The sequence below is a fragment of the Bufo bufo genome, chromosome 1 (assembly GCF_905171765.1).
Source record: "Bufo bufo chromosome 1, aBufBuf1.1, whole genome shotgun sequence".
Classification (NCBI taxonomy): Eukaryota; Metazoa; Chordata; class Amphibia; order Anura; family Bufonidae; genus Bufo; species Bufo bufo.
Genome location: NC_053389.1, coordinates 719,625,745 through 719,638,650, shown reverse-complemented (window position 1 = coordinate 719,638,650; position 12,906 = coordinate 719,625,745). Strand labels below are relative to the sequence as shown.

At 44.6% G+C, this 12,906-nt stretch overlaps 1 protein-coding gene across 1 annotated transcript in view; it reads right to left on the bottom strand.

The window, feature by feature from the left end:
• The window catches only part of IQCH (IQ motif containing H), a 141,165-nt gene that overhangs the window by 76,202 nt on the left and 52,057 nt on the right, over positions 1 to 12,906 (bottom strand). The window contains exon 9 of the mRNA XM_040414305.1: positions 7,685 to 8,227. Within this exon, the coding sequence (XP_040270239.1) occupies positions 7,685 to 8,227 (543 nt within the window). The remainder of the gene's footprint in view (positions 1 to 7,684; positions 8,228 to 12,906) is intronic.

Below are 12,906 nucleotides of genomic sequence, written 5' to 3'. Positions count from 1 at the left end.
TAGCTTTCAACATCTGGTTGATGGTGACCCTACAAATCACACCGCCCACCCGCGGTCACAACCGTATAAACCTATCCTCCCCACTATGGAAAGGTTCACATCCTAAGGGCTAATGCGCATGAACCTGTGCGCCCCATGCCCGTGTTGCGGACAGCAATACACGGGCACCGGCTGTGTGACCGACGTTTGCGGATGCGGACCCATTCACTTGAATGGGTCTGTGATCCGCGAGATTCAGTCTGCACTGCAAAAAAATTGAAAATGTTCAATTTTTTGGGGGCACAGACCCAAATCCCACAGAAGGGCTCCGTAGTGCTTCAGTGGGCTTCCACTCCGTGCCTCCGATCCTCACCGCTCCGTATCTGGCGAATTGCGGGCCGCAATACGGGCCACACACGTTCGTGTGCATGAGCCCTTACTGGCGGAACTGGAGCAGGTGCAGGTAGGCAGCGTCGGACTGGCCCACCAGGGTGCCAGAGTATCCTCCAGTAGGTCCATGCTACAGTGGGCCCCAAAGGAAAGTAGAAAATATAACATTTGGAGCTGCCTTCAGAGCCAATCACTGGCCACTAGGGTCTATGTGTATGAATCAAAACCTATTAGACTTTATTAATGATATGGGGTTGGGCCCCAAGAATAATTTCTTCTGGTGGTCCCGAGGAACCTCAGTCCATCTTTGCAGGTAGGTATGTCTGTGCACATTGATGTGGATGGTGATTTGGCTCCAGTCAGTGATCCTATGACAAGGCTAAAAAGGGTCAAAGCCGGGGCAGGATGTGTTGTCGAGAGGCATCTACTGGCTTCTGATTGCATTTTTTATGTATATTAAAGGTTTTTTGTGTTCTACATTTGATATTCCTCCAGGAAGGGACTGGGAACTTAATGTGGCCCTGAAAAAATAAATAAAATAAAAGTGGCCCCCTGTCGTAGGTGGGTCCAAATTGACAGAAGGCAGGGCCAACATAAGTAGGCAAGGCCAGCAGCACATAATACCGCCCCAACAGAACCAAATACCACAGTTTGGCATAAAATACTGCCATCCCCACTGCAGTATTTAACTGTATCTCCATCCTAAGGACAGCAATACAGTTGAATGCTGGAGGGCACTTTCCACCACCGGCCAGATGCGTAAGTACCTGATGCTGGGAGCATCATATTGTTCGGTACTTGGAGGAGGGCTTGGGCGGCCCTGGGCATTGGTCCACCTGGAAATTTCCCTGTAGGGTCTATGGCCAGTCTGCCCCTGTAAATTCTTCCTTTAGGGCATGCTCCCATGTCATGGACTTGCTACACCCCTAGACATTAGAGACTTGGTGTTAATTAAAAGTATTTAAAGGGAGTCTGTCACCACATTTGGGCATATTAGACTAATCAAATAGTGTTATATGTGCCACCCAGAACTTAAAAACAGTACCTTTATTGTAGAAAACGGACCTTTCTTTTAGCCGAAAATGAACTTTTAACATTATGTTAATGAGCCCTCTCAAGTGCCCAGGGCGGCGTCTCAATCCTCCGAGCCCCAGGCAGCACCTCCTCAATGGCTCATAACCCCGCCCTCCGTGCTCCTCTGCCCGCCCGTTTACTCCCCTCCTCTGTCCTTTTCCACTGCAGCTGCGCGGTCAAATTCGTAGCGGGCGCATGTGCAGTAGGTATTGCGATGCCCTGCCAGGAGCGGGCATCGCATTGCGCATGCGCCAGCTACGAATTTGACCGCGCAGCTGCAGTGGAAAAGGACAGAGGAGGGGAGTAAACGGGCGGGCAGAGGCACACGGAGGGCGGGGTTATGAGCCATTGAGGAGGTGCTGCCTGGGGCTCGGAGGATTGAGACGCCGCCCTGGGCACTTGAGAGGGCTCATTAACATAATTTTAAAAGTTCATTTTCGGCTAAAAGAAAGGTCAGTTTTCTACAATAAAGGTACAGTTTTTAAGTTCTGGGAGGCACATATAACACTATTTGATCAGTCTAATATGCCCAAATGTGGTGACAGACTCCCTTTAAGGCTTTAATGATGCTGATACATTTAAAAAAATAAATTTTTATTATTCTCTGACAACCCCAATAAATCCAGAACATGTGAACGAGCCGTTAAAGAGAACAATGATAGAGGACAAGTCACCAAGCCGGCTTGGATCCAGCTTTGGAAACCCCTGGTGATGAGATGTGACCACCGAGGGAAGCGGCTGCTAAGTATACATTACCTGCTGGTCCCTCAAATGAAAGGCCAACCATATAATGCATGGACGGACCAAGGTCCAAGAGTGAGAGCCACAATATGTCATTTGCGGAGGGGGTTCAGAATGTATGATATTAGAACATGTGGAAAGAGGTTGAATAATGAACATCATTTGGTGGGTACTATCTCTCCTTGGGGAGAGAGCGCCTTAGTTGGCGTGAGGAGACTTACAGGCCATACGGGCTCCTCTGGAATTTTGGGAAAAAAGGGATGCAAATGAGCTCTTGGCTGTGACCCTCATTGCACAATCAAAGATCTCTGTGTAGCACTGTAGCCACTAAACTGAATAGGGTCACAGCGCGATTCGCAAGTTGCCGCAACCCAAGGATCACAAAAAATTCAGCAGTGTTGGAATTTTTTTGGGCCGATTCTGGGGTCACGGTTGCAGGAACCTGCAAGTCACACTGTGAACCAGCTACGTTCAATGGCTGCAGCGCTACACCGCAATCCCTAGTCGTGCAACAAGTGTCACAGCCAAGATTGAATGATCTGTGTACTTTCCGTCTGTATGTCCGTTCCGCAAAAGACAGAACATATCCTGTTCATGGCGGACCAAGTCAATGGGTCTTCAAAATAAAAAAAACAGATGCAACACGAATATCATCAGCGTTTTGCGGACCGTAAAATACATAGTCATGTGAATGTACCCTTAAAGGGAGACATTTTTGTGATTTGTTAGGCCATACTGGTGTTTCAGATTTGCCTCCACAGATTGGTAAACATCAGGGGCGCACCACCAATGAGGCCAGGTGAGGCGATCATCTCAGGCAGCACCAGGAAGGGGCAAGAGGGGTGCAGCAGAAGGACCATGGGCAATGAGCGCTTTTTATTGTGGCGAAGGGGTAAGAAATTGGCATCAGAGGGAGAGGCGCCGTTTCAGTTTTCGCCTCAGGCAACAGAAAGGCTAGGTGCACCCCTGGTGAACATCTTTCCTGGGACGGTCATAGATCCCGCTGGATCTATGAATATGGTTCCATTTTTTTCTGCTGCCTCTACCGCTTGACAAGAGAACATGCCCTAAACCAAAGACGTGTAGAGCCCGAACAAGAAAAAGTGATCAGGAATAAAATTCTGCAGGAAGCTCTAAAAAAAAAAAAATATATAAAAATTTAATAATTGGCCACAATTAAAACCTGGAGTAAAGCCAAAGAGAAGGGCTGAAATGTACATTAAATGTCAATTTATGATTATGTTGCTTTAGGGCACACTTCCGCTGAGGAATGGTGCGCCAATTTATGCTCGTTTTGTCACATTAATTTATTTTCATATTTGGGTATTTATTAATTGCCTAGATAACGTGGGAGTGGATAATTAAGCACATGCTGCATTTAGACGTACAGAGCGACTGAGGGATTCATCTGAACCAGCGGAAATTGCAATATTTAAAGCAAAATAAATGGCAAATCCAGCAACATATCTCTATTAGGGCTTATTCAGGGCTCGTGCACACGACCGTGGTTCTTGTCCGCATCTGATCCGCATTTGTTGCAGATAGAATGAGGACCCATTCACTTCAATTGAACTGCAAAAGATGCGGAAAGCACACAGTATGTCCGCTCCGTAGCCCCACCAAAAAATAGAACATGTCCTATTCTCGTCTGAGAAAAGAATACCTGCAGGCTCCTGGCCGGTATCTATGTTTTGCGGATGTGCAATTTGTGGACCGCAAAACAGGCTACGGTCGTGTGCATGAGCCCTGAGACGGACTATTTCTCCATCCGGGTGAAGCCCAACAGACAGCATCTGGACTGAACAAGGTCTGATTAAAGTCAAAGGGTTAATTCACATGAGCAATTTTCTACACAGACCAGCAGCTGTAACGCCTCATTCAAATGTCTGTGCTGAAATCCATGATAAGATGGTTAGAGATTCATCCGTGAAGATGTCCGTGAAGGATCCGTGTGTCACCCGTGTTTTACGGACACTGCACAGATGAAAATTAATTTTCATAGCATCTCCTCCTAATGGTTGTGAAACATGGATGAAACAGGAAAGGCTTCCGTGTTGTGTCTGTGTTTTTCAGGGACCCATAGACTATAATGGGCAACACGGACCAAAATATTTCATGCTCCCATGCTTAAAACACGGATGTATGAATACACACTTTAAATTGAATGGGTATGTGTGCGGTCTGTGGAGAACACGTGCAGCATACGTCCTTGAATCACTGACGTGTGAAGGAGGCATAAGACTCAAAGGCCTGTGAGAAAGATGGGGCCACACATGAATGTCATGGATGGACTCATCTGTGTAAGGCTTCATGCACACGGCTGTATGCGTTTTTGCGGTCTGCAAATCACGGATCCGTAAAACACGGATACCAGTGTGCATCCCGCATTTTCCCTTCCGCAGGTCCTTCAGTTTGTGAAACAGTGATGTCACAGTACAGGGATAATGAAGACTGTAATGTCATAGTACAAGAACACACAGTGATGTCACAGTACAGGCATAATAAAGACAGTGATGTCACAGTACAAGAACACACAGTGATGTCACAGTACAGTGATGTCACAGTACAGGGATAATAAAGACTGTGATGTCACAGTACAAGAACACACAGTGATGTCACAGTACAGGCATAATAAAGACTGTGATGTCACAGTACAAGAACACACAGTGATGTCACAGTACAGGGATAATGAAGACTGTAATGTCACAGTACAAGAACACACAGTGATGTCACAGTACAGGCATAATAAAGACAGTGATGTCACAGTACAAGAACACACAGTGATGTCACAGTACAGTGATGTCACAGTACAGGGATAATAAAGACTGTGATGTCACAGTACAAGAACACACAGTGATGTCACAGTACAGGCATAATAAAGACTGTGATGTCACAGTACAAGAACACACAGTGATGTCACAGTACAGGGATAATAAAGACTGTGATGTCACAGTACAAGAACACACAGTGATGTCACAGTACAGGCATAATAAAGACAGTGATGTCACAGTACAGGAACACACAGTGATGTCACAGTACAGGAACACACAGTGATGTCACAGTACAGGAAAACACAGTGATGTCACAGTACAGGAACACACAGTGATGTCACAGTACAAGAACACACAGTGATGTCACAGTACACGCATAATAAAGACAGTGATGTCACAGTACAAGAACACAGTGATGTCACAGTACAGGGATAATAAAGACTGTGATGTCACAGTACAAGAACACACAGTGATGTCACAGTACAGGCATAATAAAGACAGTGATGTCACAGTACAGGAACACACAGTGATGTCACAGTACAGGCATAATAAAGACAGTGATGTCACAGTACAGGAACACACAGTGATGTCACAGAACAGGAACACACAGTGATGTCACAGTACAGGAAAACACAGTGATGTCACAGTACAGGAACACACAGTGATGTCACAGTACAGGAACACACAGTGATGTCACAGTACAAGAACACACAGTGATGTCACAGTACACGCATAATAAAGACAGTGATGTCACAGTACAAGAACACAGTGATGTCACAGTACAGGGATAATAAAGACTGTGATGTCACAGTACAAGAACACACAGTGATGTCACAGTACAGGCATAATAAAGACAGTGATGTCACAGTACAGGAACACACAGTGATGTCACAGTACAGAAACACAGAGTGATGTCACAGTACAAGAACACACAGTGATGTCACAGTACAGGCATAAAAAAGACTGTGATGTCACAGTACAGGAAGACACAGTGATGTCACAGTACAGCGATAATAAAGACAGTGATGTCGCAGTACAAGAACACACAGTGATGTCACAGTACAGGCATAATAAAGACTGTGATGTCACAGTACAAGAACACACAGTGATGTCACAGTACAGGGATAATAAAGACAGTGATGTCACAGTACAGGGATAATAAAGACAGTGATGTCACAGTACAAGAACACACAGTGATGTCACAGTACAGGGATAATAAAGACTGTAATGTCACAGTACAGGAAGACACAGTGATGTCACAGTACAGGCATAATAAAGACTGTGATGTCACAGAATAGGAATAATAGACACAGTAATATTGCAATAAACACAGTGATGTCACAGTACAAGAACACAGTGATGTCACAGTACAGGGATAATAAAGACTGTGATGTCACAGTACAAGAACACACAGTGATGTCACAGTACAGGCATAATAAAGACAGTGATGTCACAGTACAGGAACACACAGTGATGTCACAGTACAGGCATAATAAAGACAGTGATGTCACAGTACAGGAACACACAGTGATGTCACAGAACAGGAACACACAGTGATGTCACAGTACAGGAACACACAGTGATGTCACAGTACAGGAAAACACAGTGATGTCACAGTACAGGAACACACAGTGATGTCACAGTACAAGAACACACAGTGATGTCACAGTACACGCATAATAAAGACAGTGATGTCACAGTACAAGAACACAGTGATGTCACAGTACAGGGATAATAAAGACTGTGATGTCACAGTACAAGAACACACAGTGATGTCACAGTACAGGCATAATAAAGACAGTGATGTCACAGTACAGGAACACACAGTGATGTCACAGTACAGCGATAATAAAGACAGTGATGTCGCAGTACAAGAACACACAGTGATGTCACAGTACAGGGATAATAAAGACTGTGATGTCACAGTACAGGCATAATAAAGACTGTGATGTCACAGTACAAGAACACACAGTGATGTCACAGTACAGGGATAATAAAGACAGTGATGTCACAGTACAGGGATAATAAAGACAGTGATGTCACAGTACAAGAACACACAGTGATGTCACAGTACAGGGATAATAAAGACTGTAATGTCACAGTACAGGAAGACACAGTGATGTCACAGTACAGGCATAATAAAGACTGTGATGTCACAGAATAGGAATAATAGACACAGTAATATTGCAATAAACACAGTGATGTCACAGTACTGCCATAACGCACACAAGAATAATGCAAAAAGTAACTCTGCAGTGAAGGGATAATGCAAACAGAAAGGGTGACCATGGGGTTCCATAGTAAAACTATTAAGATCAGGAAACACAGTTTACATCATATGTCTGAATGGAAATGGCCCCCCTTAATTGTTGGACCCCATAGCAAATACTATGGGGGTCATTTATTATCCTGAAATACACCTATATTAGTCATATTTTAGGCACAGATTGCTGCGCAGCGGTTAGCAAAAAAAAAAGTCAGCAGGGTCAAAATCACATAAAAAATACAGCAAAAGCTAAACGCATTGTGTGACAAGGGTATAGCTCTCACACAGCAAACATCTGGTCAACGCCAAGTAACTATGATGTTTAAAAACAAATTACAAAAATACACCATAATTTCTCTTTTACACACTAAAATCTAATGGAGGAAAATGAAATACACCTTTCCTTTAAAATCAGTAAATGCCCATTAGTGGAACTAAATTAAAATATCCACCATTTGCTCACCTTGGCTCGGGTTCGGAAGTTCTGTAAGTGACGTTCACTGGACTCTTGTAGCATCTTCTTTACACGGGATCTTTGTACATGCAGGAGCCAAGCAATTGCAAGAACGCCGGCGGCCCACCTCTGCCGTCGATAAGCTAGATACGCCACTCTCTCTCTGTAGCCTCGCCATGTGGCCTGGACCTTCCGTGCGGCTGCCTCCTTCCCATCTCTTCCCTTATAACGCTGTCCAGTTCGCCCCATGAGTTTCTGAACCCAAGATCTGTTTTCTAGCACAGACAGAAGCTGGGATACGGATGGTGTCCTACCCAGCTCTTGATCTAGTGTTGCTGCTCTCATCTTGTCTCCATTTATCACTGCCATAGGTATGGCATAGTCCTGGAGTAACCTCTGTAAGCTCTCCAAAAAGGTCGTAAAACTGCCCCAGCTGAGGCAGTAATACTGGTTAAAGGCTAGGAAGTCTTCAGCTTTGGGATCAATTACACCGTTATGGATGGTGAAACAGTGGCCAGTGTCTGGAGTAACTGGAGACAATGCCCATGAATCCTGTAAAATGGTTCAAGAACGTTACCAGATATAATGAACAAAGAAAAAAATCAGCCTTGACATAGTGGAGCACATTTATTATCTTGGCCTGCCTGGAATAAGATATTCACAAGTGGGGTGCAGCACAGGAGGCCATATTTGCAATTGACATGTAACTTTCGTACATAATGGAAGTCAATACACTCTATTGTATTTGTTCTACGACACATACCGTTAGTGTCTGAACTTTTATAACTGCATTTACTCATTTTGGCCTAAATTCATTTTTTTATTAAAAATGTTCAACAGTTTTTTCTTTACCGCTTTCAGTTTCACGGCATCTACAGACGAATGCTCTCTGCCTCACACTGAATCCGTTAGGGAGCTGCTCTGACAGCTCGATCTGTAGTCCTTATCTCTGAACTCCTGACAGCTCACATGCCCTCCTGATCAGCTTGATAAGAAATTAATTATAAGGAGTGTTTATCAGCTGTCAGGATTTCAGAGATAAGGGCTACTGATCAAGCTGTCAGAGAAGCTCTCAGTGGCAGAGAACAAGTCTGTAGATGTTTTTTTGAGACCCCAATGAACGTCTAACACACGTCTGAATTCTGACATTTAGAAACAGGTGTGGATTGTGAGCATCTAGTCTAAAGAAAGCTTGATATCATTTAAAGGGGTTCTCTGGGAATTAAGAAAATGAAAATACTTAAATATTACTTTATTATAAATACATTCCCAAATACTTTTCATTAGTTATAATGGCTCATTTTGATTGGGGAGCAATCATCAGGAGAAATAAAATGGCCGCTGTCCACACAGGTTCCCGTAGTGACAGGACCGCACGGCATTATAATGATCTAAAATGCTGTGTGTGTCTGCCGGACATCATCTGTAATGATTTGTACTCACATAAGGCCCTAAGTACAAATTATTACAGTGGAGGTCGGGCAGAGACACACAGCATTATAGATCATTATAATGCCGTGTGGTCTGGTCAAAGGAGCAGAGTTCACTACGGGAATTTACGCTCCCACACGCTCGTCTGAAACTGGCCTCACTGCTAAGTTTCCCCATAGATACTGTAGGCCGAGGTTTCCATCAGCGTGATATTTTGTAATCAATTTATTGTTAAGGGACCCTTCCACAAGTAGCAGAACCACTTTAATTCCATTGCTCTGTGCACAGATTAAAGGGCAGCTGTCAGCAGATTTGTCCCTATGACACTGGCTGATCTGTTACATGTGCACTTGGCAGCTGAAGGCATCTGTGTTGGTCTCATGTTCATATGTGCTCAGGTTGCTGAGAAAAAGGAAATTTTAATATATATAAATGAGTCAGTGGGAGCAACGAGGGCGTTGCTGTTACACCTAGAGGCTCCGCTCTCTCTGAAACTTCTGCGCCCTCTGCACTTTGATTGACGGGGTCAGGCATGATGAGGCCCTGTCCGTCCTTCCTTCCTTTTGGAGGAACAGGTAGTCTCGTCCCTGCCATTAGTATCAGGGTCCTATAGGGCTAGATAGGACTCTAGGTATTGCTTTGTATGAACTCACCTACCTTTGGGGTCTTTAGGATTTTCACTAGGAGGTGTCCATCTTCCTTCCCTAGTTCTCAGGCCTGATTCCCTGTCTCCCTCTTATGCTCTGTGTGGTGTTTCCCTCCCACACCGAAGCGTGACATTATAAACCGCCAAAACCGTCATTTTTTGTTTGTTTGTGTGCAGCCATGGATCCTATTGCTGCACTGGCAGCTGCAAGGGCTGTCTTTGGAGGTAGCTGACCTCCGCACAACCGTCTAGTAGATGCAGAGATCACAGGCTGTTGGTCCTGGTGGTAGTGGTGGAGACCAGGCCTATCTGGAGCCTAAGGTTGCCCTCCCAGACAGATTCTCTGGGGGACGTGATGATTTCATTTTGTTTAGGGAGGCGTGCAAACCCATGCAATTAGGGGGGGCTACTTCTGGATCTGCTTTTAAGCATACTGGTAATAGGAAGGGAGTGTGTTTTTTCTGCGGACAGAAGGTACATTTTATCAGAGTATGTCCATACATTCAACGGCAAAAAGAAAAAAGGGGGACATTTAATTTCCATCTGACTCTTGAAGGGGTGAGAGGAGAGTCAGGAAATGTGCATTTCTCTTTGACTAGTAGTGCCCGATTTCTCCTGACTGCTGAGGTGGCGCTAGAGTGAAAAACTGTGGGGATTGAGGTGTTTATCGACAGCGGGGCCGGGGTGAACCTGATTGATGCTCCGTCCGTCCGTATGCACAGGTTGTCACCGAGTGCATTAGAAAAAAACATGTGCATGATATCAGATTAAGAGTGGGTGACTTTCATCCAGAATTTATCTCGTGTTTTGTGTTGGAGGGTCTCCCTGATCCGGTGGTTCTGGGTTTACCATGGTTAAGCAAGCACAATCCAACCATCGATTGGCAAGCTAGACAGATTTTAGATTGGGGTGATTATTGCATTGACAATTGTCTGAATACATCTTTTTCTGTTTTAACTACTAAGACATTATCCTCTTTTCTATCTGATTTTGCCAATGTATTTTCTGAGAGTGGATGCCAGGATTAACCTCCACATCGGAAATATAATTGTCCTATCAACCTTATTCCAGGAGCTAAATTGCCAAAATCTAGATTGTATAACCTTTCTGGACCTGAAAGACTGGCCATGAGAGAGTATATTGCCGAGAGTTTGTAAAGACCTTCCAAGTCTCCAGTGGCAGCAGGGTTCCTTTTTGTTAAAAAAAAAACAGGACGGAGGTCTTCAGCCATGTCTGAATTTTCGTGAACTCAATCGGATTGCTGTCCGTGATCCTTACCCTCTTTCTTTGATTCCCGATTTGTTTAACCAGATTGTTGGTGCCAAGGTGTTCTCCAAGTTAGAATTAAAGGGGGCATATAATCTGGTTAGGATCAAGGAAGGGGATGAATGGAAGACGGCTTTTAATACTCCTGAGGGGCACTTTGAGAACCTGGTGATGCCTTTTGGGTTGACCAATGCTCCTGCGGTTTTCCAGCATTTTGTGAATTACATGTTTCATCACCTGGTGGGGAGGTTTTTAGTCGTGTATTTGGATGACATTCTAATTTATTTTGTTACAGATCCTAAGAGATAATAAATTGTACACAAGACTCGAGAAGTGTGTTTTGCTGTACACGAAATGCAGTTTTTAGGCTACCTGCTGTCATCTCTGGGTTTTCGAATGGATCCAGAGAAAGTCCGTGCTGTATTGGACTGGGATGGACCCGAAAATCTGAAGGCTCTTATGCGGTTTTTGGGGTTCACCAACTATTACCAAAAATGTATTCAGAACTATTCGACAATAGTAAAACCCTTAACTGACATGACTAAGAAAGGCACAGATGTTTCAGAGTGGTCTGATTCGGAGTTGCGAGCCTTTTCTGCGATTAAGGAATGCTTCTCTTCTGACCCTACTGTATATTGGTGCAGCAGGATGTGTCACAACCTTTCATTGTGCAAGTGGATGTGTCCGAGGTGGGGGTAGGAGCAGTTTTATCGCAGGGTCCGTCATCTGGTAAATGGTGTGCCATTTTCTCTAAAAAACTCTCTTCCGCATAGAGAAATTATGATGTGGGTAACAAAGAGTTGCTGGCCATTAAGTTGGCTTTTGAGGAATGGTGTCTTTGGTTGGAAGCGGCGATTCATCCGATCACGTTGTTCACTGATCACAAAAACCTGGCTTACCTGGAGTCGGCAAAACGGCTGAACCCAAGGCAGGCCAGATGGTCTTTGTTTTTCACCAGATTCAATTTCACTGTCACCTATCGTCCTGGCGTTAAGAACGTCAAGGCAGATGCCTTGTCACGTAGTTTTCCTGGAGGTGGTGATTTTAAAAATCCAAGTCCTATACTGTCGGAAGGGGTGGTGATATCCTCTCTTTACCCTGACCTAGAGGTGAAGGTGTTAGAGGTTCAGGGAGACGCACCGGAGTCTTGTCCCTCTGGGAAACTGTTTGTGCCATCGGAATTGCGACACAAGGTGTTTGAGGAACATCACTGTACAGTTCTCACGGGACAACCTGGGAGTAGATCCACTGCCAACCTCATCTCTCGTAGATTCTGGTGGCCAGGGTTGCGTAGGTGTTTTGAGGACTATGTGTCAGCCTGTAGTACCTGTGCATGCGCTAAGGTGACACATACTCGGCTTTCCGGATCTCTACTTCCATTGCCCATCTCAGTTCAGACCATGGACTCACTTATCCATTGATTCACTTATCACTGATCTACCTTATTCTTCAGGAAAGACAGTTATTCTGGTGGTAGTTGATTACTTTAGTAAAATGGTGCACTTAATAGCATTGCCGGGCCTACCTAATGCTAAAACATTTGCACAAGTGTTTGTTGACAACATTGTGAAACTCCATGGCATTCCCTCTGACGTGGTCTCGGATCGTAGGACTCAGTTTGTGTCCAGATTCTGGAAGGCGTTCTGTACTGGGGGTTCAACTGTCCTTTTCTTCGGCTTTTCATACTCAGTCGAACGGACAGATGGAGCGTACTAATCAGAGTCTGGAGACTTACTTGAGATGTTTTGTCTCTGAGAACCAGGAGGAGTGGTCTTCGTTTTTGTCTTTGGCAGAGTTTGCCATAATTAATCGTAGACAGGAATCCACTGGGAAGTCGCTGTTTTTTGGGGCATATGGGTTTTACCCGCAGTTTGGCAAATCTTCTGGT